The following is a 26,336-nucleotide window of genomic DNA, read 5'->3' as shown; positions in this document are numbered from 1 at the left end:
ACACAGTGTCTACACTTGCACTGTGTTGACCTCAGTAGGTTAACCATGGCTCAACATTGTTCAGAGAGGTGGTTTTACTGTATCGCCATAACAGGGCACTTATGCTTGTTGGAGATAAATTTGAGTGTAGAAACATACACAAATAGGTTGACACAAGGCAAGTTACATCACCACAACTTTGTAATGTACACCAGGCCTTAGCAATGCTTGATGCAGTATAGACTGAGTGTGATGATTTGGAGAGTGTGTCTGCACAACTAATGAATTCTGGCTGATGCTATAAAGGTGGTCTTATGAAATTGCTCTTTAAAAAGGATGGGGGAAGATTCTCAGAGTCATGCAAGAAGCTGTGAACAGGAGAGGGCAAGAGATGGGCATGCTTTTGTAGTGAGGGTGTAGAGGCAGATCAACTGCAGGACCAACCAAGGTCAAAGCAAATTAATCTGGAGAGAGAGTCTCTGTGGCAAGCTATGCACTGCAGGAGAAGGATTGTGGATGCCCCAAAACACCCTAACCTTACCCCAAAGAATGTTCCAGAGTTGTGAGGAAACTAAGACAGAGAAATACATGTAGAGTTTATTATTTTTGTCAAGATCTGTGCATTTCTCATTTTGCTAAGTAAAGAGCAATGATGTTTTAGATTTCTGAGCGAAGTCCATGTGTGTGGTGTGTGTTTCCTAGCACCTTCTCCTGAAGAAGTAAACTATAAACCCAGAGCACCCACAAAGACGGAATTCTGGGAAAGGAGGTGAATAAGCTCTGGGGGTGGGAAGACTGAGGGGTCAGCAGTTGAATTGCATTGTCACTGCTGTCAGAAGGGGTGTGCAACGGGGTGTGCATACCCAACACTAGGCAGGAAAGGGTTAATCCCACACTATGGGCAGCGGAAGTCCTGCTTCTTAGACCAGACTGGGCATGCTCCAAATGCTGCACTAGTATAAAGGAGAGCAGCCCAGCTCATTCCAGACTGACTGCCAGGGAAGAAGGATGCTCGGTGGAGGCTTCAGCCCGGAAGCTGCTTCAGCCCCTGACTGCAGAAACCAGAGAGCCTGAGGCCCAGACCAGAGACTGGTTGCCCACAGCCAGGCGACGGGAGTCAAAGTCCCAACAAGCTACTTGTGCCAAGGAGCTTGGAGACCCTGATGATGAATGGACCCCAGCTTCAGGACTCATGGTAGGAAGTGGCCCGGGGGGATGTAGTGAGTGGTACCTCGCACCCGAGGAAAGTCAGTGTTTTGCGGTAGGATCCCGGCTGACTGGGTGGTGATCATGCTCACTACTGACAGGGCCCTGGGCTGGGACCCAGTGGAGAGAGAGCGGCCCCTACGCCCTCTGCCACCACCCACCCCTAGGTGGTGGCCCACTTCTCTGAATCTGGTCACTAGGCTGCACAGACCCGGTCCCAAGGGCCGTTTTATTGACCTTGGCCACTAGGCTGCACAACCCCGACTCCCAGGGCCGTTGTACTGACCCTGGCCACTAGGCTTCACAACCCTGACCCCAAGAGCAGCGGTACTGAGGCTGGCCACTGGGCCTCACTTCCCTAAACCCAAGGGCCACTCTTTTGAATCTGACCATTGTCCCTTATCGTGGTGATGCATGTGACAGTTGGGTAGACTGTTACTAGGGTTGCCAACTTTCTAATAACACAAAACTGAATGCCTCTGCCCCTCCCCTTCCACGAGACCCTGCCCCTCCCTCCATCGCTTGCTTTCTCTCACCCTCACTCACTTTCACCAGGCTGGGGCAGAGGGTTGGGGGGGGGAAGGCTCTGGCTGGAGGTGCAGGCTTTGGGGTGGTGCCAGAAATGAGTTCAGGGTGCAGGAGAGGACTCTGGGCTGGGGCTGGGGGTTGGCGTGTGTGAGGGTGAGGACTTTGGTTGGCGGTGTAGGCTCTGAGGTGGGGCTGGGAATGAGGGGTTTGGGGTAGGGGAGGGGGGTCTGGGCTGGGGCTGAGAGTTTCAGAGTGCAGGAGGGGTTGCAGGCTCCGGCTGGGGATGTGGGCTCTGAGGTGGGGCTGGGGATGAAGGGTTTGGGTGCAGAAGGGGGCTCAGGGCAGGGGGTTGGAGTGTTGGGGGTGCAGGCTCTGGGAGGGAGTTTGGGTGCGGGAGGGGATTCTGAACTGGGGCAGGGGGTTGGGGTTTGGGGGAGGATTTGGGGTTCCGGCGGCATTTACCACAGCTCCCAGGAAGTGGCCACCAGGTCCCTGCAGCCCCTAGGCACATGGACAGCCAGGGAGGCTCCACACACTGTGATTTAGTTGGGGGTTGGTCCTGCTTTGAGCAGGGGGTTGGACTAGACGACCTCCTGAGGTCCCTTCCACCCCTGATATTCTAGGATTCTATGATTCTATATTCTATGATTCTATGAGATGTGACACTGCCTCCACATCTCCCACTGGTCATGGTTCCTAGCCAATGAGAATGGTGGAGCCAGCACTTTGGGTGGGGGCAGCACACGGAGCCTCCCTGGCTGCCCCAGCACCTAGGGGTCGCAAGGACCTGGAGGCCACTTCCGGCAACTGCGTGGAACTAGGGCAGGCAAGGAGCCTGCCTTAGACCTGGGCCCTCGTGGCGCCGCCCGGTGGGCGGTGCCGACCAGAGCCACCAGGGTCCCTTTTCAACCAGGTGTTCCGGTCGAAAACCGGATGCCTGGCAACCCTAACTATAACCACAGAGTCAGCACACCCATCGTCCGCTTCAGCAGGAGATGGGGCATGCATACACCCCACAGGGTGCTAGACAGAGAAGATCTGCACCTGAGGGTGTGCCTAGAGACCCCAAACTAGGGGCAATGCCTGGATTCTGTTCAGACTCTGGAGGCTAAAGCACACATGGATTCAGTATGTTGATCCCCTCACAGCAGTCTGGTGAGTGTCCATGAGGGAGATCTTGACTAGATCTTTGACACTGAGGCATTCAATGACGCAGCAATTACATACAATCAACCAGAATTTGTACCTTCTACATTAGGAAATCTGTCAAACTCCTCACAGAGAGGTTTTTCCCCTAGAAATCAGTTTGGGGTTTATTTTACTTCAATTTTCTTCATTTTGTATGTCATGTAATTAGCTTTAAACTCTGCTTTCACTGCACTGTGTATTTATTAATGCCATATGGGCCACTTATCCTACTTATTAATGAGATCTGAAACTTATGGTATATCACTTGATTCACACTTTATATTTACTGTTCCTCTGATCTTGATCCATGGCAAGTTTCACTTAGTCCTCTACATAGATAAATAACATCTGTTTTATGTAATGAACCAGCTCTTTATCAGTTTTGAAGTTCCAAGCTGCATCCCCCAAGCTCATTTCTTACGCAAGACGCTGTCATGAGGAACAGTCTATTAATGTCTTTCTGAAAATCAAAATAAATGATTATGTATGCACTGTCATTATCAATATCTTAAACCCTCTTAAAAATTCAAGGACATTAATTAGGTTCTCCATGCTGATCATGCCCTCCTGGATTATTAGTATACATGAACTATTCTCATTTTGCTTTCAGTGTACTTTGCATTGTTTTTAATGGCACAGCCTTGCAAGCTGCTGGCCCTGTAAATTCCTGGCATAATTTAGCACACAATTTTTAACACAGTTAGTAAATATGCATGTGTACTCTCTCATTTATATACTGAATAAATAACATTTGCATACTTTTGCAGACTAAAACAATTCTGCACCATTGAAATCAAAGGGAATTTTGACATTGACCTTACAGGAAGAAAGATCTGGTCCCAAAATATACACATACCCTGCCTGTGAGTACTGGTGAAGGGAAGGATGGTCTATTGGTTAGCCTTGGACTCTGGAGACCTGGGTTCATTTTCTGCTCTGCTACAGATTTTCTGTGTGATCTTGGACAAGCCACTTAGGGTATGTCTACACTACAATTAAACACCCAGAGATAGCCTGTGCCATTTGACTCAGCCTGAGCCCTGCAAAACTAAGGGGATGGTTAATTGATATGTAGATGTTTGGGATCAGGCTGTAGCCTGTGCTCTGGGACCCTCCCCACTCACGGGGTTCTAGAGCCCAGGCTCCAGCCCAGGCTGGAATGTCTACATCGCAAATAAACAGCTCCTTAGCCCGAACCAGCTGGCATGGGCCAGCAATGGGTGTGTAATTACAGTGTAGACATACCTTCAGTGTCTCTATGCCTCAGTTCCCCGTCTGTAAAATGAAGCTAATAGTACTTGCCCACTTCACATGAAAGTTGTGAGGATAAATTCATTACCGATTGTGAGGTACTTAGCTACAGTAATGGAGACCACATAAATATCTTAGATCGATAGACCTGCTTACGGGCCTTACAGTATTAGTGTACAACAGTATTGCAACAAATACCTGTACAATAACATCACACTTCACATCTGAAAACCTGTGTATTTTACTTGCTTATTTCTCATAATTTTTTCTGTTATATAAGGAAAAAAGCAAGTGCATGCATGTATTTTAACTTGATTTCCGTAGTGATTGGCATTGTTCTCTAAATTCTGCTCCTTTTGACACCTTGAAATGAATCTGATTTGATTGAAGAGAGTTGTTACTTTTAAATTGCCTTACCTGCCTCACTGGTCCGATGAAGTGAGCTGTGGCTCACGAAAGCTCATGCTCAAATAAATGTGTTAGTCCCTAAGGTGCCACAAGTCCTCCTGTTCTTTTTGCGAATACAGACTAACACGGCTGCTACTCTGAAAACTGGTCCCAGAGTTATCCACAGTACTGGCTATGTTCATTGCATTCAGGTGAGTATATAGAAAAAAAGAAAATAGTTCAGATGAGAAGATATGCGTTTACTCTGTCTAAACACACATATTTAAAAGGTTATATTTGAATTCCTGGTCCTGTGGTGTGGCAGTTACACAATATAATGGCAAAGCTATACAAAACCAATATCTCTTTCAAGGCTGACCTTGTTGTGGAGGTTTGTACTTAGACCATCTGTCCTTTCAATAATCCATGAAATACATAACAAGAACACACTTGTGACATCCTGAGATAAGATGCTATGATGGCGCTGTTATCGCTGAGCAGCTGGGTGGATAGGAAAGGGAGGATGAGCGCTCCAAATGAAGGGAACTGAAACTTTTGAACTGTACCCATTTCTAGTGGTGGTGAAACTGACTGTTACCTTGGTGACGGTGGGTAGCTATAACGGGGAGGGGAGGGAAGAGGAGCTGTGGAGGTGGTATGGCAAAGTTGCTCCAACAGCACAAACCTATTTTGGCAGTAAAAGAGGTGGTAGGAGAAACTACTCGAGTTAAAATAAGAAGGAGGGAGCCCTCTGACTAAGCCTGGGGGGCAGGAACCTGTACAGGACATGAAACTATGACTCAGATCCATGTATTTATATAAAATAAATGGGCAGTTTTGAATTACTGTTGAAATGTGTTATCTGCAGAAACATCTCCTCCCCCAGCCCCCCCGCAAAGGAATTACCTACGCTAGTCACTTAGAAAGCACCTATCACTGCAATATATATGAGAGACACAAAATAAAAAAATAACACCTGCATTTTATCCACAAAGGACCTCAGTTTTCCCACTGCTCCTAGGTTTCACCATCTGTTCCTTATAGGGGGGATTTTATTTTTCTTCCTTCCCTTCTTCATGTATGTAGTTCAGTAGCACTTCAGCCATTGTTACTGGGGAAAGCTTGCCCACAAAGATGGGCTTTGCAGTGTACTTTACAACTGATGCACCTTGAGTTCATCCTGACCTCTTTGACCAACAGTTCCATAAGTAGGGGCATCAGTCATGTTTGCTTGTTGTTTACTCTTATTTTAAAGCAGAACAGTTCTAACCTTAATTCTGAACAGTGCTACTACAATACTGTAATCCTTGGAGACATCCCCTTGCAGAGGCACCGGATACTCCCTTTTTTCCAGCCTCCCCGGCCAACAGAAGCAGAATAGGAGCTCCCAGGATGGAACTTCCAAGGCCCTGGGAATAGATTCCCTCATCAACCACTAGGTGCAGAAGCAGTGGGTCAGCAGAACCAGCGGGTCAGCAGAACCAGCTGGGGCACCATGTTCTCCTCAAGCCTTCATAGGCTCTCAGCATGACTGATAGCAAGATGACAGCATTTTATATTTTGAATGCCTGATTACTGCCTGGGGCTTTGCCCCAAACTCCTGTCCCTCACAGTCACCCCACTGTCAGTACCACTTTTCCTGACCTCTGTGCTCCTCTCCATCCTTCCATCAACTCCATCCCCTTCTGTCTTTCTCCCATTCTCCTGCTCCTATTTACTCACTCTCAACAGACACTTACCATCAAATAAATGGTACCAACAAACTTATGTCCTATTCATCCCCTCAATCCCTTTGGTTTGTGTTGGATCCTTCATCCCTTGTCTGTTTTCGTAAGCTCTGTTGGGCATGGGTTCATACCTTCCTTTTTTCATACAGCACCTAATATAGTGAAGCCCCACTTTTGTTTGGGGGCCTCTGTGCAGCAGGGTAATACAAACAACAATAAATAGTGCTAATTGGCTGAATTACCTTTGATATCACAACCTGACAATGAACTGGTCATAGCTATTTTGGAATTAAGTTTAAGTTTGCAAGGCAACATCTTAAAATGCTTTTTTCTTGAGTTTCTCTAACAAGGAAAATTCTACAAACAAGAACTGTGCAGGAAAGCAGAATGTAGTTTGTGAAGAGTTTTTTAAACTCTTTCCTTGTTATGTATTTGTATAGTGCATAGTATAATGGGCCCAATCCATGCCTGGGCTCCACGGGCATTACCGAAATACAAATAATTAATAACAAAATCTTGACAAGCCTTCATCACAAAACACAGAAAACCTGTCATTTCTGTGTTCCACAGTGTCATCCACTAAGTGTCTCCAGTCAATGGGCTAATGTTCCACTCATATTCCTGCTGCCTGCTCACATCGCGCTTTTTAAGTTTTGGCACTAGTTGTTTATGATTTCTCTGCTGCATCATTTTCATCTCAGTGCAGTTTCATGGCCTCTGTGTCGCAGCTCTTTCTAATTTCCTAAAACTGTCTTGGTCATTAACTGGAACATGAGCTAGACACCAACAATTCCTGAGAATGCCTCTGACACGTACTCTTTTGTTGCATCCATCATTTCCACCATTGTTATACTACGTGTCTCAGAACTTCCTCAGTTAATATTAGAAAGGTTCAAATAAGGAGTTATAATCACTGACTTGTTGTCTTTACAGTTCTTTCTTTTCTTGTGTATGAATGGACACAGAAGATGTCTACAGATAGCAATAAATCTCTGTGGTGCTTCAGGGCTGTTGGTGCTGCAGTGGAAATGGGTGGTAGTTTTCTTTCCATGAAAAGCTGCATGGTAGCAGCCCATAGCTCTCACTCTGTGAATTAGCTACAAACCTCCATGACATTTGGCATTTCACATATCTGTAAACACAGAGTGACTTACTGACTATGGAATTTATTCACCCCTTTGAGGAGTGCATGGCTAAAGCACAAGCATGTGTTATCCAGAATGTTTGAGGTAAGAGACTGAAAAACTGTTATGGTTTTTCCACTAAGTATGGAGCAAAAGAACTGAAATTGTACCTAAATCTAATTCTTTATGCATGGTGGATTTTTTCTGTGCTCCGGCAGACCTACAAGCAAAGCGCATTCCAGAGTCATGTGTCCTCATACTGGTGAGGAGGCTCCAGCCTGAGCACCTCTGCTGATCACAACTATAGTAGTGTGGAACAGGGAGATATGTGGTCTGAGGTGACCATTTAGAGCTTTGAAGATCAAAGGCAACACTTTGAATTCGATCTGGAAACTAACAGTGGTTTTGCACCCATAATGCCAGCTGTGGTGGTGGTGAAGTGGTTAAAGTACACATGGGTTATTGTATTACAGTTCATTCCATCTGTGTAGGTGACAGCTTGCGTACAAATCTTATGGTTTTTTTGGACTGCGAATAAGAAGTTTTGCAAAGAGAATGACTGACTGTAAAGCAGTGGAGTGGGTCACCCTATCCAACAGCAAGAAAAAGGTCTCTTGCCAAGAAAATTGCCTCCCAGGGATTTTATTCACTGGTTTAAACACAAGAAGCGTTTCTCATAAGTAGAAATTCAAAGGAAAAAGGCCCAGCTCTGGTTCCAAGACAATCTAGCCCTTCAAACTAGTGGATGTGGCTTTCTGCCTCCTTAGACAAGCACTCACACTCTCTTGTGTATCACAGACATGTTATGATGGCAATTCCTGATTTAACGCTGAACTCCTGAGCCTGACTGACTACCTCACCCTTTGCCTGAAGGGGAGCAAGGCAGAGAGTTAGGCTGCCAGAGCTCAGGTAGAGCTACTTCACCCTGTCACAATGCTATTGCTAAATTTTAAAATTGCATGTGAAATACTGTAGTTGCTCTTCCGTTTCTTCCACCCACTCCAGCTATTTTGACTGTGAGCAATAGTCATAGTAATAGTAAATCATTAAAATGAGGTCAAACAATATAAAATATAACACAAAATATAAAAGCCTGCTAAAGAGCAATGATGGCATTCTTGTCTCATGGTACTGTCTTGGCATTTTGTTTCTATTTAAAACAAACTTTGCAGAGAGGGACTGGATGTCTCCAGAAATTGGTAATTGGATATTGATTCATTCACCTCTAGGTGGCTAGTTTGAATCCAGCCCACGCTGATAGCGGCTCTTTGATAGCCTATATGAAATAGGTTTGCTGACCTACATGAGAGGCGTCCACATCACAAAAACACCACCTCACTAAACACTATTTTGACAGCCTTATTGGCAGTCTCTGCTGAAAGGCCAAAGATTTGACTGAGCATGGGGATTGAATTACCCTATCAACCCCAAGAGGTCATACTTTCAAGCCAACTTTGAGGCAGGTGGTGGAGATTGGGGCAACTTCATTTGTCTCTGCTGATTGGTCTGTCTGTCTGGCATCTTTTGTGAGCGCTAAACTACCAGCTTTCATGTTCAAACCAGTAAAAAAAATGAAAATGTAATTTAATTTAATTTTATTTGTATCCCAAAGAGCTAGCCTGACAGTGATTAGGACAATGTGTTTGGTCTACGCAACATCATCTCTCATGCTAGCATCAGATGTCAACTGAAATAAGATAACATTTTATTCCTAAAGTGGCTAATCTGGTAATGAATTTCTAAGCACCTTACCTGAACCTTAGAATAATTAAAACCACAATTAAATCAAACCAGAGTAAAAATCCTTTTAAGAGGCTACATTTTAAAAGGACCAAAAAGTTGATGAGAGTCATAGGACCAAATTTAACACTAGCAGCAACGGGCACAACGGCCACTGAATTCCACTTACCCCAGCTCTGAATTTGGCCGACTGTGACCTAAGCAAAAAAGATTTCAGCAATATTCGAATTCTACATTCTTCAAAATATATAGATGCTTTTCTTATTGAATGAAATTGATTTATTTAAACTTTATCAGTAAAAGGTCAGCGTTAGAAATAGAAGACCTTGTCTCCATTTGTTTATAATACTTTCACAAAGAAGAATTGCTATACATTTATGTTGTACACGAACAAACTATACTAAACATGTAATGAAAACTAATGATGTTCTCCAATAGGTGGAATTTATAGCCTGCTGTAAAGTAATTATGTTTACGCGTAGTATGAGCATAATAAACTGTGGAAATTCACACTACAATGAATGACATGATAAAAGGGTATGTATAATTTTTATCCATGAACCACATCTGAAATACTGAAAATTACCTTGTCGGGTGTGTACCATATGCAGCAGTAGATCTTATTGGTGAAACCCTGGAATATCTACCAAAGTGCCTCAAATTAAAAAAAAGTATCCCAGTTAGCTATATATGCACCTGAGCCTCCACTTTCCATGTGTGCTAACAGCATGATCCAGCTCCGAGGTATGTGTATGCTTTTATGCTCCAGCTAAGCTGCTTATAGAGTGCAAAGTATTCTCAGCTAAGGTTATCATGGATTCTTTGCTGGCTGTACAAGTAGAGCAGCCCTGTCCATTAGAATCAGAACTCTAGAAAGACCTAGTAACATGGTTTTTACTCACACTACTCCTTCTCCCCCTACTTAATTTCTTGGATGAAGGAGTTGGGCCTTCTAGAGAAAAAGACTGTTTCTAGCAATGGATACGCTGGGATCTTGAAGTACAAAATGGAATTTAGTGTCCATGGCTAGGTTTTGGTATTTGGTATTCCGGAAACACAGCTTTGGGTCCCAGATTGTGAGCTAGAGTGTAGATGATATAAGGATGTATTTCAGTCTACGAGCCCTGTATCACACTGTTGTAATAACTAGGGCTGCAACTTAACCAAATTCTGAGCTCAACTGTAATAAGTGAGTGAAAGTTCTTAAATTGCACAACAGCTTATCATAAATTATGGGAAAAGATGCAAAAGGGAGACAGATTGTATTAGTATAAACAAAAAGGTCAATTGGTATAATTCAAGGACTGTGTTAAGACCATGCCTGATAAACAAGAGAAGTGTGAGACTAGAAACCAATTAATCAAAAGTGGTGTGTCAGAAATTAGGCCTAATTGGTGGACAAAATAATAAGGGGATGGGTTATTCCACCATTACTCCCTTTTTCGGGCCCTAAAAATGTTTTGGGGGGAAAATTAGGAGGGAAGGGAATACAAAAATTGCTCACTGAAAGGGAAAGAGTGAGCTTTACAATCATGGCTGCCACCCTCAGCATCTTCTAGGATCTGGGATGTATTGTGATTCTATTAGGCCTTCATCATCCTGATCAACCAGGCAAGAGAGAGGTACTCAGGTGACATCACCACCTTCACCTGATTTGGCTGAACCCTACCTCCCCCCACACACACCTGGTTTCTTCACTTTCCTATCCTTCTGCTTTTTCCTTCTATCTAATAGAGTTTGACTTAGTTGGCCAAGACCATATATTTCACAACACTGCTGTGTTACCAGAGAGTCAGATAAAAGCAATAGCTGAAGCAACCTGATGCTGGTACAAGTTTGCCAGGTCTCAAAGTAGTAGATAAGACCATGTGCTGGTCCTATGTTTCTCCAGCAGTGAGGTTGCAAGTGAGAGTCCACACCGGAGAGAGAAGTTGCATTTCTATCTTTGCTGTTCTTTTCTCTTCCCTCTTGTGTGTGTTTTGTTTTGTTTTCTGGGAAATGGGATCGGATTCTGACAGTAACAAAAACTGCTCCAACACAGCTCAACTAACTTCTTCTCTTCCCCCACTCCCAGTGACAGTTATTACCATCTTTAATACCATCTAAACGACTACCAAATGGGGTTGGGTACGAGAAGAGGAGGATGCTTTATAAAAACTCTTTCCATCTTAAGGGAAATGAAAGAAGGGAAGTCATTAAAATGAAAGTCTTCCTTATTACTTCTCATTTCAAATGCTTCAACATTCCCCCCCCTTCTTTTCTATACCTTTAATAAAAGGTTAAAAAAAATTTAATGGTGTGTTTGCCATGGCACTAAGCAAGCTGAGGTCTCCATATACGAAACCCCAACCTTTGTTTAACACTATTTTATGTTGGACAGTGACAGGGTCATATTAACACCTTTTCCTCTTTGGGTCCATTTAGTCCATTGAAATTAATACAACCCTCAGAGAAAATTTGAAAGCACAGTGTTGTCTTGTGATTTGAGTAAGCAGGCAGTAGGATTGTACTGAATTATTTATTTAAGATAACTCCAGAGATCTAAAGAGTTTTCTAGCATCACATTATTATATTTCCTTCCCCTTTCTTCTCTAAACCTCCTTTCATATTCTCCTTGGATTTAGACACAATACCCAGAGCTGACATGTTCCCAAGGATGAAGTTTGTGCAATCCCCACTGAAGTCAATTGAATGTGAAAACACAGGTACAAGGGCAGAATATGGCTCATTGTATTTTAATAAAACCCCATCTAACTTTATTTCCTTACTTCTTATTGCTTACTATCATATATTTTTATCTGGCCAGTAGTATTATTCTCTGCCTGCTGCTCCTATCTCTAAACTATTTAGAGGTCCTTCATTTGAGACTTGGTAATGGGATATGTGTGTGATGCCATGAATATTGCATTATGACACCACGGAAAGTCTCAGGAGAAGTGAACAAGATGATCATGCTGCAGAGATCTAAACTTTCAGTTAGGTGCAAATGCTCTTGTGCTTGTTGTTATGGGAAACAATATGTAGACAAAAGACCTGACTGTTCAGTGATGGTTTCTAATTTTTCTTTTTTCTTTTGTTTTTAATAGGATCCTGTTGGTAACTTGGCTGATATTAAAAGTGACTTGTATAGTTCCTTAAAAAAAAAAAAAAAAAAAAAGAATCCCCAACAAACAATATTCCTATCTTCCTTCACAACCAGCCAAACAAAATAAATTATCCCAATCCTCAAATAACCCTGTCTCACTGTGATTACAGATTATCTGCCTCACCTGATCCAGAGCTCACTGAACTGCTAATAATATACCAGATGGTTTAAGAACTGTTTTTCTTTCTAGCACTAGTTAAACCTGGAATGTGAAGGGCTCTAAGAATAACCCACCTTTACAGCAGAAGATGAGATTTGTTGATATTGGACACTGAACGGTTTGTATTGCATTTAACATTAGAAAAATGCCTCTAACACTCAAAACACATAATCGATTTTAGCAGGTTGCAATCTAAGTTTTATCCAATGTCAGGTTTTTCTCCTGACACAGCATATAGACAAGGTGATAAACTCAGATCTAAAGATAAACATATAGAATATATTTAGTGATCTCATGTATACTAAGAGAATGGTTTCCCAGGCAACAATAATATTTTCAGACATAATAGGGTCCAGGAGCTCAGCTTTGCCCATATTCCTTTCTTGGTGGTACAGAATGCTTTCCCATTTTTGTTGACATTGGGAGAGCAAATCTGGTGAGCTGGCTCGGAACTTTCCCCTCAGAGGTTTGGGTGATTTGATGGGTGAAATGCAGTGAATGAAGGATATAGGATTGCTCAGGTTCAAAGGAATTAGGCAAACACCAAGAGATAAAGGCTGTGCCCCCATTATAGTATGCTCCTCATGCAGCTAAGAGGACATTAGAAGTGAGGGCAGCATCTGTAAACCAAATGAGACAGGCAGGCAAGCATATAACCAATTAGTACCAAGTGCACTGTATCCACAGATAGGATATATCCAGTTCTCAATATAAATTGTAATAATACTACATAATAAGTAAAAAAATGGCTGGTGAGGCTAAGGGATTTAGCCATCTGGTGCATACCTCTAGACCACTTCTGTCTTACTGCCATTGATTAATTTTCGGGGGGGGGGAGAGAAAGGAGCACTTTTCTGTGCTGGGAACTTGCTATGAAGTTTGGAAGGACTCTGGGCTGGACACCTGTGTAGCCTCCGGAAGCGCATAGACTTCATCAGCAGGATGTACATGGAGATGGGACGGAGGACATTAGCCTGATGACTGCAGTGGCACCAGAGGAAGGAGGAGAACTGGCTGCTGGGCACTATGGGCAGTAGACAGTGCTCCAGCCCCCACCCAGGCCCCCTGTCCATTGAGGTCAAGAACCAGTATGCTGTTCTAGCAGCAGGAGGTGTGAGGAGCAGACCCCGACATCTGAGGAGGAGGAGCCACCTTCTCCAAAGACTGAGAGGCTCACAACCATCACACCAAAAAGGAGGAGACATAGAGTGCTATGCTCGGGACTCCCTTCTGAGGGAGACTGAAACATCCATCTGACAACCTGACATGATGTCCCAGGAAGTGTGCTGCATGCCTGGAGCCTGCATCCAAGATGTTATGGAAAGGCTGCTGAGGCTCATTCATCTCTCTGGCCACTACCCTATGCTGCTTATCTACTTGGGAACTAATGATACTACCAGGTAGGACCCTAAACAGATAAGCAATGATTACTGGGCTCTGGGAGCAAGGGTGAAGGAGTCAGGGGGGTGCAGGTTTTGTTCTCATCCATCTTCCCAGTCAAAGGTAAGAGCCCAGGGAGGGGCACAAGCATCATGGAGATGGCTGAATGGATGGCTTTGGCTTTCTGTACCAGGGTGTTCGGGGAAGGAGGACTGCTGGGAAGAGATGGGCTCCACCTAACCAAGAAAGGGGAGAAGGATTACACTTTATTCTTTGCAATGTCTGCTTCCCATTATCGAGGAACATAGACACACCATATTTGTTCAGAACAATGGTCCATTGACTATTCTGTCTTCAAAATGGTCAGTATCAGCTGTCTCTGTGGAACATAAAAGGAAACCCTGCTGTAGGCAGTTATAGGATAGTCTGCTCACAGGGAAAATGTCTTCCTCTTAGTATTGGTAATCCTTATTACTGATTAAAGAGTGTCATTAATAGACTCGAAAATGAGTCCTGTCTAGTCCTCCTCAGCCAGATTAATAGGGACCTTAAAGTTAAAATGGGAATTCAGAAGGCCAAAAAGGCAATGAAACAAGTAGATTAAATACTAATGTAAGTGACAAAACAATAATGGTTACAGAGGAAACACCCTAAGGACATACTCATGTCAGTGTGCTAAATTAGCATTATTAACTGTGGAGGGATGCATGATAGCATCCACCCATCTTAGACAGCTTTTAAGGGAGAAAGCTGAAAACTCTGATGTCCCTTGGTATGTGATATTCTTGGATGAACCGTTTTATTGGGGGTGAAATCACGTTCAATAGCTTACATTCAGACAAAAGGCATGTCAGGCTGGGCACTCAATTGTACGACAGCAACATTAGCTTTATTCTACATGAGGACCTTTATGCCAGCAATGATAGTCATCAAATAATGATCTGGGGCTGACATTTGCAGTAGTAGTAAAGCTCCTTGCTGTCAGTCATAAACTTAACAAAGAGTACCATCTGATAACTGATGACTAGAGCTGTGTAGGTATTGAGCTACCTGCTCTCACCCTCTCCCTCCAACTTATGGGCTTTTTGTCTCCTGGCTGAATGCTGTAGCAAGGCAGAATAATGGTTTGATTTTATCTTTTTTACCAGTGGTAATTTAAAAATATTTGTGTATACACACCGTGAAACTTGCTTGAGTGTGAAGTGGCCACTTTAAAACATCCCCAGGTTTTCTGTAGTTTAGTAAGACACTCATGTAAAGACCTTCTAGGCAAAAAGTTTTTGATGGGTTGGGTGATCCCTTAGAGCAGGTTGTAGTGTGAAAGAGTATCTGCTGTGGACACGGTAGAAAGAAAATAAATACTAATTAAAGGGACATATTGGCCAGGCATAATGGAAACTAGTTCTTACAAGCTGAGTTTTGGAGAAGGGACTTACCCAAACTCCCTCCTCACTCTCAAATGCACCAGTTGCTAGAGTCCATGTTGCCAGTCACTTATGCAGGCAGGTCTGTCTCTTGTATGGAAAATATGGACCAGCCTCCATTAATCCCAAATCAATCTCTAATTTGTAGGAGGGCTGAATTCCACTTTATCCCAAATGATCAAATTTATGAGGCCACGAACCTTCATTTATGTGTGGTCTAAATAATTTGTTTAATCATTTTGCAAGGACTATGGGCATCAAGATACAGCTTACATACTGCTTAGCCGGCATTGCCTGCATCATCACCCCTAGTCCTAAGTGGCTCTACCTGGGGCATTGAGGGGACCTCCAGTTAATGGGCCTGCTGATCTGCATTTCACTTTCAGGGATACACTGCTGTAATTAAAAACTTGCCAAACTGTCAGTACCTTATCCCTTCCTAGTTATAAAGCCCTATTTATCCAGTGTGTAAAAGGTGGGGACATGCAGTGTAAATTTCTTGGCTTTTCCCTCTAGTTTCCTCCTCTTGCTTACTGCTCTAAGTACTGGCTCTAAGGCCTGATCTACACTTAAAAATTAGATCTACCTAGCTACATCACTCAGGGCTGTCAAAAATTTTGCATTCAGAGCACTGTAGTTAGATTGACATCACCCATGGTGTAGGTTGAAATTCTTCCATCAACCTAGCTATCACCTCTTGGAGAAGTGTTTAACTACATATATGGAAAACCCCTTTTTGTCAATGTAGGAAGCATCTACACTATGGTGATACAGCAACACAGCTGCAACACCATAAATGAGCCACTGTAGTGTAGACATACCCTAACTAACCCTCCCAGTAGCCAAAGATCTGCAGATTTCTGTTGCATTGATTGTCTCCCAACGTGGTGGTTGACTGCCTGGCTATCACAATGATTGGTCTGTGTCCCACCCTTCTTTTCCTTTCCCTTACTATGTTACATAACACTATGGTAGCTGAGTACCTTAAAGAGTAGAGCAATTGAAGTTTGGTAGCTTTATGCTAGGTGAGCTTCCTTAGATCTGATGACTCTTTAGCCAGAAGATTTAACTTATGCCTTAGAAAAATGGTCACCATTACAACCTCCACCCCCAAAAGCCACCCAGTCGTTGATTCCCACTCATTGATTATTTCCTTGGCAAACGCCCTCAGCATGTCGCTGAAGGAACAGGATGCTGGGACAGGTATAGCAAGGTTTTAGAAACCCTACTGGAAAATTGCTCCTGGCCACACTCTGGTGGTTTGGTCTGTGGATAAGCTGTAGTAAGTGGCTGTAGAGAAGTGTACTGCACTGGAGGTTTCAGGGTAGAGGGAGGGCCACAGTGGAAGTCACCCGAGCATTAGAACAAGACAGCTAAGCTGAGAAGCAAGAGTGAGACCCAGCACCCAAAGGAGAAACTACATCCCAATAGGAAAATTGATTCCCCACTGGCAGATGATGAGTGGTGGATTGGTTGGTTCTAGGGCTGAGCAACTGTTGGGGAGTAAGACCAGAAGAGAATAATGCCTCTCTGGTGGCAAGGAATACATTGTGAGGAGACATCTGCTAGAGATCATAGATCTTGGTTTTGACATCCATAGTTCAAAGTCAAATGGGAGACGGAAGAAACAGACTGGACCCTTGCCGAATACTTGCTCTTGTGGCCACTTGATGTCAGAGTAGCAAATAGAAATGACAGGCACTATCTGGGGGCTGCAGGCCATAACCATCAGTCATAAATCCCAGCTTCGCTCACTCTCCCAGCAGCCATGGAGACACATTGGCTTGGGGAGGTCAGAATTCTAATCTTCACATTGACTGACAAGTAAAACTCATGCTGCTCACCTGTCCACCTGCCCAAGAGAGCTGTTGGAGTGTGGGGATTAAGAGAGCTGCTGGTCTACTTTTATATCCTCCTACTGCCCATAAAAGCCTGTACAAACTGAAATGTGACTATATGTTAAGAAACTGAAATATATTTACTATACATAAAAATGGATAGGGCTAGACAGTGATGATGAAGTTACAGGTGAATCACCTATTAAGACAGTGTATCCTGTACATAATAGGCCTAATTCTCTTCCGTTACCTTGATGTAAATCCATTGAAGTCAAAGAAATTTGTCTGGCTTTGCACTAGGGCAACTGAGAGCATGGTTCAATCCTCCCTAATAAACATGGTGCCAACTAAAATACTTAGAGCAAAATAGTGATCCGCTAAGTTTCAGAAACCATGTTCTAGTAATGCTAGATAAAGGTTTGATAGATCGATTAAAGTTAATAGGAACTTCCCATCAGGGCCAGTCCACAACATTTTGGCACCTGAAGCGGGGAGCTCAAATGACGCCCTCATATCCATAGGCGCTGACTCCTTGGGTGCTCCGGGGCTGGAGCACCTACGGGGAAAAATTGGTGGGTGCTCTGCACCCACCGGCAGCTCCCTGCCCTGCCCCAGCTCACCTCCACCTCCACTCCACCTGTGCCCCTGAGCATGCTGCCACGTCCTGCTTCTCCCCCCTCACTCCCAGTGCTTGCGCCGTGGAACAGCTGTTTTGCACGGCAAGCCTGGGAGGGAGGGGGGGAAAGCGGTGTGCTTAGGGGAGGAGGCGGGGCTGGGGTGGGGATTGGGGAGGGATCCAATAGGGGCAGGGAGGGGCGGGGACTTTGGGCAGGGGTGGAGTAGGGGTGGGACCAAGGGCAGGAAGGGCGTGAGCACCCACCGGTGCAGGAAAAAGTTGTCACCTGTGCCCATACCCCCTTGCTTGGGCCAAAACTTTGAAAGGTCTCAATTCTCACTTCTTCCTCTTCTACTCCTCTCATGGTATTGCTCTGCTACCTACCCCAATAAAGGAGAACTAACTTTAAATGCCTTGTTCAAAAATTTTAAGTAACACTTAACTTTCATATGCCTGAACAGCTGATGTAACTTTTCTTGTCTGCATAGTAAACACTGGCATTTTTATCTGTTTGAATAATCAAAGTGGTGCTTTCCGTGCCTTCTTGGGTGCAAAGATTTGAACTGCTTCCTGAAGATCCACAGTCTGGGCCAGCTCATGGTCTATTGAGTTGGTTGCAAGGCCAACCAACCTCTCCTGTGTCATTGTGGAGCGTCGATGTGTTTTTATTAACTTCAGCTTGGAGAAGCTGCGTTCTCCACTGGCAACTGTTACAGGAAGTGTTAGAAGTATGCGTAGAGCAACAAAAGCATTTGGAAAGAGGGTGGTCATCTTATTTGTGCACATATATTCCAGAACAGCCTTTGGAGTTGATCCTGCTGAAATGTATCTTGAAAGGGCTTTCAGTTAATCACCTAAATCACTCAAATCAGTATCATGCATGTCATCATGTGTCAACACTGTCTCTAGTGCCCTGCATTGTTGGTGTAGGTCTTCTTCAGGTACAGTGAGGAGTTTTGGAATATCATACAACATCCCAAATATACTGCCGTGTTCCTTGAGCTGCATGAAATGTTCTTCAACTGACTGTATTGCACAATCTAGCACCTGGTTAAAGAATTCAACTTTGAATTGTTGTTGGGGTCTCTTATGGGATTATCCCGTGCCTTGTAATCAAAATATCATCTTCTTCGGTGACTCTTGTATTCTTGAATGGGTGGGAAAATAGCTTCAGTGTGAAGTTTCTCTGCCAACTTCTGTGCACTCTTCAGAACATTTTGAAATGCCTCATCTGACCGGTAAGACTGTAGGTCTGACTTTGCTTTGTCCAATTGTTCCATTGCTCCAGATATATCAAGGTCAACACCTTTGAGTCTCTTGCTTACAAAATTTATTTCAAACAGTATGTCATGCCACAACACTAAGCCACACAGAAATTTGAAGTTATGTATGTTTCTGGTGATTCCATTTCTCTCTGCCACTGTTCTCCCACAAACAGTTCCTGTCATAGCATTATCCTCCATAATGGCAACTATGGCATCATCTATCTTCCCAATTTGGTGTTTGATAGGCTTTATTGCCTCCACTTGACTTTCCCATCGTGTGGCACTCAATGGTTTCAGTGTTATAGAGGATGTTCCCAGATGTTGCTTCAAAATTTGCCATTGATGAGTTGAGGCAGAGAAAAATACATAGATGCTTTGAATTACATTAAAAAATTCAGCAGCCTCACTAGAAGCTGATCCTGCATCACTGACCACCAAGTGCAATGAATGAGAACTGCATGGGACAAAAAAAGCTCGAGGGATTAACTCTCGGATCTGTGTCTGCACACTTCTGTTCTTTCCTCTCATGTTGGCACCTGACCTCTCATGTCAGCTATCGCAATTCCTGTATCTTCCAGCTTTTTAAGAAGCACATTTGTCATACCAGCTCCTGTAGTATCATCAATGTCAATAAATTCTAGAAAATGCTCTCTGACAGTCACCATTGCAGGGACATTTTCACTAGGTTCTGTTGTTGTTACAAAACGCACTATTAAAGTAATTTGTTCCGTATGGCTGATGTCAAGTGTGCAGTCCAGAATAACAGAGTAATATCTTGCTGACTTCAGATCTGCTACAATCTTGTGATTGACTTTTGTTGCCAGTAAGTGTATGATCTCATTTTGAATTGTTATTCCAAGGTAGTGGTGTGTGTACATTTCTTGGGTGCTGACTCGTCTTAGATGCTCCTGGAGTACAGCATCAAACTCAGTCATCAGCTCCACAATTTTAAGGAAGTTTCCATTGTTTGGCACATACAGCTGATCTGAAGTGCCATGCAGTGCTACATTTTGGGTAGCAAGCATTCTCACAAAGGCAGTGAGCCTTCTCAGAACATTTTGCCAGTAAAGAGACTCTGACACAATCTTCTCTTGATGCTGATCATCTATGGTGGCTTATAACCTTCTTCTCATCTCAAGCTCTTTCCACCTGTGGAATGCTCTCTGGTGATTTGCTGCCACCTCATGGCATGCCTGATTTCTAGCCAGATTTTTCCAGTCCTTTGTTCCTGTAGAACCCAATGTGGCTGGAACATTAGACTGGAAGAGTTTGCAACAAAAACAGTATGTAGCATTCTGTGTTTTTGAGTACATAAGCCTCTCCACTTTGTCACCATTGGGGATTTCACGCCAGTAATGTGTTGGATGGAAACTTCTATTTTCATTGTCTTTAGGGAACATGAAGTTTTTCACTTGCTGTGGCCCATGCAGTACAAGGAAGTCCCTCAGGCTACTGCTCAAGTGGGTCCACAGTCCTGGATCATCTAGACTTAAGGAACTAAACTCAGCAGCAGCTGTTTCTTGCAGCTCCACCACACTCTTCTCTGATCTACACTTTTCTTCAGGAATGTGCATGGTTACATCCATTTGAGATGGAGATATGGATGCTGCAGTAGCTGCCAGGTCACCTGCACTCTGACTAACTGGAAGATCAGGCATCTCCTCATCACTCCCATCCTCACTGGGGCCAGAAGGCTCACTGTGAACATTTGTGTCTAGGTATCTCAGGAGAGCTCCTTCCTGCTTAGACAGAAATGCTTCCTTTGCTTGCTTTCTTTTTCTGAATGCTGCCCCAGGGGGGGTGTTTTCTTCTTTCACTCATGACTGCTGTTCTGTACCCACTATAGTGGCTCTCAACACTCAGTTGAAGGGGACAAATAAGCAGGCTGGTCACAGGGCCTGAGTGAGGGAAGATATCAGCGTCTTAAGGGCCTAACTGGCATCTACTACTTCAGTTGACTGCCTGTTCTCCTCAAGTGGGTTCAGGGAAGCAGCAGGAAACAGGAAGCTCCCTGAGAAGCTGGTGTTAATCAGTCCAGGCTCCTGGGGGTGCTGGAGGGGTACATAAGAGGCTCCTCCTCCTCTCTCTCCCTGCAGCTCCTGGTGCTTTCTGTTATTCCCTCTCACCTTTTCTCCTGCTTGCCTGTTACGTCTCTTGTGCCCTCCTTCCTCCAGCACAGCACTCCACCATCTCTGTGCATCTAGAGCAGAGAGAATCCATCTGCACCAGCAGCAGACACAATTTTCTACACTCTGGGTCCTCATGGCTCCCCTCTTGTCCCCCACAGTCTGGCACCTGAGGCGGCCGCCTCAGTTCACCTCATGGTAAGGCCAGCCCTGCTTCCCATCAATAAACAAACAATAACATCAGCAGGTACTGCATGCACAGGCCGATAGATTGATTTAATTATTGAAGCTGGGGTGGAGTAAGATAGTGTCTGCAAGAGAAGAAATTAAAGTCCAGATGATAATTCCAAGAAGTCCAGACAAAGAGTAAATTAAATGTTATACTGACACAGACACTAGCATCCTGGTGCACTTAGGTTAGGCTCATGGTTTCTGAATATGAATCTAGTTCCATTTGGACCTTGTCAAACTGAACAATCAAACCATTTTAGCTGGAATTGTATTAAATGGAAGTTTAAACATCATTAAAAACTCAGTACAGATGAGGCCTGAACAATATTCATAGTAAAGTCTGCAAAATGGTGGGACTTCCATGGTGCAATGTGTGGGTTTTCTAAAAGGACCAGATCGTGCATGTGAGTAGGGCATTGGCCCCAACATCTTGCTCTAGCTGTAAGAAAGTCAGTTCATTTCAAGAGTCTTATAAATATTGTCTATCTGCTTAGTCTGGTAATAAACGACAAATAGTGGAATGTACCGTATAAAACAAAAATACAATTCATGACAGAAGTTAAACAGATTTTTGCTGAGATAAAAAAAGTCGTTGGAAATATTTATTGTTTCTGATCTCAAAGAATTATAATCTGCTTTGAGGAACTGGCAGTTGAAAATACATTTTGACTACTTTTTGTATGCTACTAGGTGTGCATGACACATGTATAGGGTTAATATAGTATACAGTAATTGATGAAACTCTTGTTAAAATAAATTTTTGTGGAACCTTGAGACCTTTTACCATTTGTGCCATGATAAAGGGTCGGAGGTAAAGTCACTTGAAGGACATTTTAATGGCAACACTTTTAATGAAGTCAATTGGTAGTTTTATAATGGCAGCTGTGTGTGTGTTCTTGCCATTTTCCCATTTAAAAAGAATAAAAGGCCAACCAAGGACCAGTCAGTCAAACTGAAATAGGATTTGATGACATTTTCACTCCTGAACTCTTGGTATAAAATGGTCATCTAAGAAAGAACTGATAGGAAATGTGAGAAATTTGGCAATAAAACTGCATAATTGCACGTAAGTGCTGAAAGAAAAAAATGATCAGCTAAAGATATTGCACTTCATATTATATCTTTGGAAAGTTTGTATTGGTGTATATGTATGTATATATTAAGTTTTCCTTTTAAAAAAAGTTAAACTAATTTGAGTTTTTCCTTGCAGTCTGTTCAGGTTAAACTTCATTTTAATTATTTGGATCTCAACAATGCACCTGTGGGGGTGTTACCCAACTGTCCCTTCTACGGTAAGCTACAATCCTTGAACATCATCTACTTCATCTATTTTAAATAGATATTTTAGTTAAATTTAGGTGGATTACTTTTAAACACTATTTGATCAAACTTGTTTTTATGTTAAAAGTGTAGAATAAATATGACTATCAAATGTTGCTTGTTGTGAAGAATTTTTGCTTTAGTTGCTAGCAAGGTAGACAGATTCTCGCTAAAAGAATCTATTCAGCATGAAGTGTTTATGCTTTTGTGCATGGGATGCAGCTTTTGCAGTGGTTCAGCCATGGGACTGAGAATGGGAAGCACTGAATTCTGACACTGACTTCCACTCCATTTCATCTCTCTATATGAGCTTCCCCATCTATAAAATAGAAATAACACGTATTTACTTCATACTGTTATTAGTTATTATTTGTAAAGTACTGTAACTGTTAGGGATTCTTAATAGGTTTTTATGCTGAAGGATAACTCCCAAGCAGTATTGTAGTTGTCTTATTCAAAGGAGCCTATGGGGGAAAAAACATCAGCCTATAGAATGAACAGTAGTATTTTCTCCATATTATGTATCTATGTATTTTAATGAAGTTCTGTAAAGTAGAAGTAAACAGGATATTTTAAAAGCAGTGCATACCAATATTTGATGTCTGGGATGGGGGAAATTACAATAGTAGAATATTAAACTTTATGTGAAGTGCCCCATGAAAGATTATGCAAACATGTTCTGATTTAGATGTCTTGCTCCAAATAGTAATTAAGTGTGTTCAATTTCCATGTTGGGATGTAGTTTTATTTAAACTATTTTGCTGTATTTCTTTGTAACTAGAATATTATTTCTTGGAATCTTAGTTGGGATTCCCTTTTTTTCCTTTGAGGCATATATTTTGTATCACCAGATTTTCATTAATAAACTCTATCTCCACTACAAATAGTATCTACTTGAGAGATTGTTTTCTTTTTATATTGATGTGGAGTTCAAAGTAATCTTCATCAATCAGTCTTCTGATTTTTGTGTGTATGTTTTATTTGTGTCACTATTTAATACTGTTTCATCTTTGATCATATATTGTTTAGACCTATTTTGAGCCATTTGACTAGCCATATTTAATTTCAGCTCTCATTATGGCAATGATATAGTTTGTCAAATGCTTTTTTATTGTTTAATATATGCCCAATGCCTTTCACTTTCAAATAAGATTAACAGAATGATGACCTTGTTATCCATTAGTACAAATCCTTATATGGGTTGCAATGATGTCTCTAGAATCTTGAGATGGAATTTGCTTGCTTTATGCTTCTTGAAGATTTTTTTTTTTTTATAAAAATGGAGAATATCAATTTGTAAGAAAGCCATAAACAGAGAGATTTTGTAATCCAGTGGATGGGGTGTGCTACTGAGAATTTGCCTCAAACTCTCTGGGTGACCTTAGACAAATCATAATAATAATACCCATCTTTTGTAAAGTGTTTAGAGATCTATTAATGAGAATATTATTAAGTAGTAGATGGTATTATTATAAATAATTAAGTACCAGATCAATACTAATATTCCATGGGAATTTTGCCATTGACTTCAGTGGAGCCAGATTTTTACCTCATGGCTTTATATTTAGTGACTTCTCAAACATTAAGCTGAAGTTATGTACACATAGACATATACGGTATGTATATTGTACAATATATACCTCCTATTGACTGCTACTGTAATAGGATGAAAGGCTTTACATAACTACTGTATGAGAGGATAGAAAATATAGCTAATTATGGCTCCCTTGGTATGTATTTTATACATTTTTATAATTGTAAATTACAGTAAAAGCTTGATGTGTATGTGTGTGAGAGAAAGAAAGAGAAAGGGGAAGAGAGAGAGAGAGAGACAGATACCAGACTACTTAAATGCAAATCAAAAATATTTCTGTCATTATTAAGAAACATAATCATTACTGTAACTATAATAGCGAAAGAGAAACCCCAAAAGCTGCTGTGCATTACAGATGTTTCCATTTCTAGTGAAATTGCTATTACATTATTAATAGAAAAATCTTATTTTATAATGGCAAATGGGTACTGTATTCTAGAGGAAAGTGACTGTCACCTGCCACAACAGATAACATCATTCGTGCTACATTGAAAATAACATGTTTCGGATAATAAAAATAACTAGACATATCAGAATTTTATACAGGTAAAACACCACTTACATTTTCAGAAAAGCTATAAAAACATCCGATTTGGATACTTTTAAACCAAAGCAAATAATAGTTAATCCTTGTCATTTTAAGCGTAAATTACTTTTTTGTCTTTCGGCTTTGCTTTTTACAGGGGGCAAGTCCCAGCAAATGTGCAAAACCATAATTATGGCTTTTCTGATCTGTGATATATATTTTTAAAATCTTCTGAGCAATAATCCTTTTTATTTGAATTGCCAGCTGTCCAGGAAATCTGATTACTGTCTCATCCTGCTGAATAGCTGCTTAGCCAAGCTGGACAGGAGTGAAGAATTGACTTTTCTAAAACCTTTCGTGGAGAAGTCTTTCATTAAAAGGTCCTTTTGCAATGGAGTTGGATCAGGAATTAAAAAAACTTCCTTTCAAAGAGCAAAGTAATAAATAACTGTTCAAGAAAGTATCCTCAACTTTAGCATCTAACATTTAACTGTGAAGTTAAAATAATTTGCAATGTATTTCTGTGATAAAACCAAAAGAGACAAATGTATCAGCACGTTCATAATGTAAACAGATGTTTATTTCAAATAGTGCAAGCCAAGTGAAGCAGATCAAATTGTTCAGTACAGGCATTGTTTTCAAAGTTACAATATCATATAGTTTTGTATTGATATAAATATGTTTTCAGCTGGTTAATTCCCCGTTTGTAAGACTGCAGATTTAATCAAATTGCTCTTGATTAACACAAAAATAGTTTTCAGAGTAACAGCCGTGTTAGTCTGTATTCGCAAAAAGAAAAGGAGTACTTGTGGCACCTTAGAGACTAACCAATTTATTTGAGCATGAGCTTTCTCATGCTCAAATAAATTGGTTAGTCTCTAAGGTGCCACAAGTACTCCTTTTCTTTTTACAAAAATAGTTCTGTGCTTTGAAAGCATGCACACATGCAACCAACCTTTCGGATGGCAGCATTGTATCCTACATATGCTCATCTTTGGTCTAAAAGATACCCTCATGGTTAATGCAGGGCATAGCTGCACTTTATTGGCCTGATTCTCATTTCCATGAAGACCACTTTACACCACTCTGGTAATATGAAGAGGGTCTTAAAATGTAATTTAAGACATCTTTACACTGCTCTAGAGGTGTAAAGGGCCATTCCTGAAAAAAAGAATCAGGCCCTATGTTTAAACTCTAATTTATTTTTAATATAGTTATTTAAAATGACTTCAGCAGGAAGTAATCTCTTGAGATGTCATTCATTTTCAGGAGTGTCCTGGGAAATCATTCAAAGTCACTGTAGCAGCGCATGTCCCTTTGCTTCAATTAATCAATTAATGTAGGCAACAAACATCTGATGATATCTGCCAAATGTAGGGCTTGCCAATTTTCTGCTGTTATGGTTGTTCTCTAATGAATAGTGGTCCATTTTTGTTTTTTCTTTGCTGTAAAGTAACTGGTTAGATGTTTGTTCTCAAAATATTGTAGATTTTGTCAGCTGGAAAGGTCATCTGCTGAGTTACATTATTTGTGTGAATTTTACCTTGTGGCCATTTCCTTCAAAAAGTGATGTAACAAACT

At 42.0% G+C, this 26,336-nt stretch overlaps 1 protein-coding gene across 1 annotated transcript; it reads left to right on the top strand.

The window, feature by feature from the left end:
• Positions 1–19,696: 19,696 nt before the first annotated feature.
• Positions 19,697–25,196, top strand: NPS (neuropeptide S). The gene is made up of 3 exons (XM_073354952.1): positions 19,697–19,710; positions 22,535–22,607; positions 25,020–25,196. Exons 1-3 carry the CDS (start codon positions 19,697–19,699, stop codon positions 25,194–25,196), a joined length of 264 nt encoding a protein of 87 aa, XP_073211053.1.
• Positions 25,197–26,336: the final 1,140 nt, after the last annotated feature.

This window comes from Lepidochelys kempii, chromosome 7 (assembly GCF_965140285.1).
Source record: "Lepidochelys kempii isolate rLepKem1 chromosome 7, rLepKem1.hap1, whole genome shotgun sequence".
NCBI lineage: Eukaryota > Metazoa > Chordata > Testudines > Cheloniidae > Lepidochelys > Lepidochelys kempii.
Note: the sequence above shows the minus strand (reverse complement) of the source record. Positions and strands in the feature narration are given on the sequence as shown.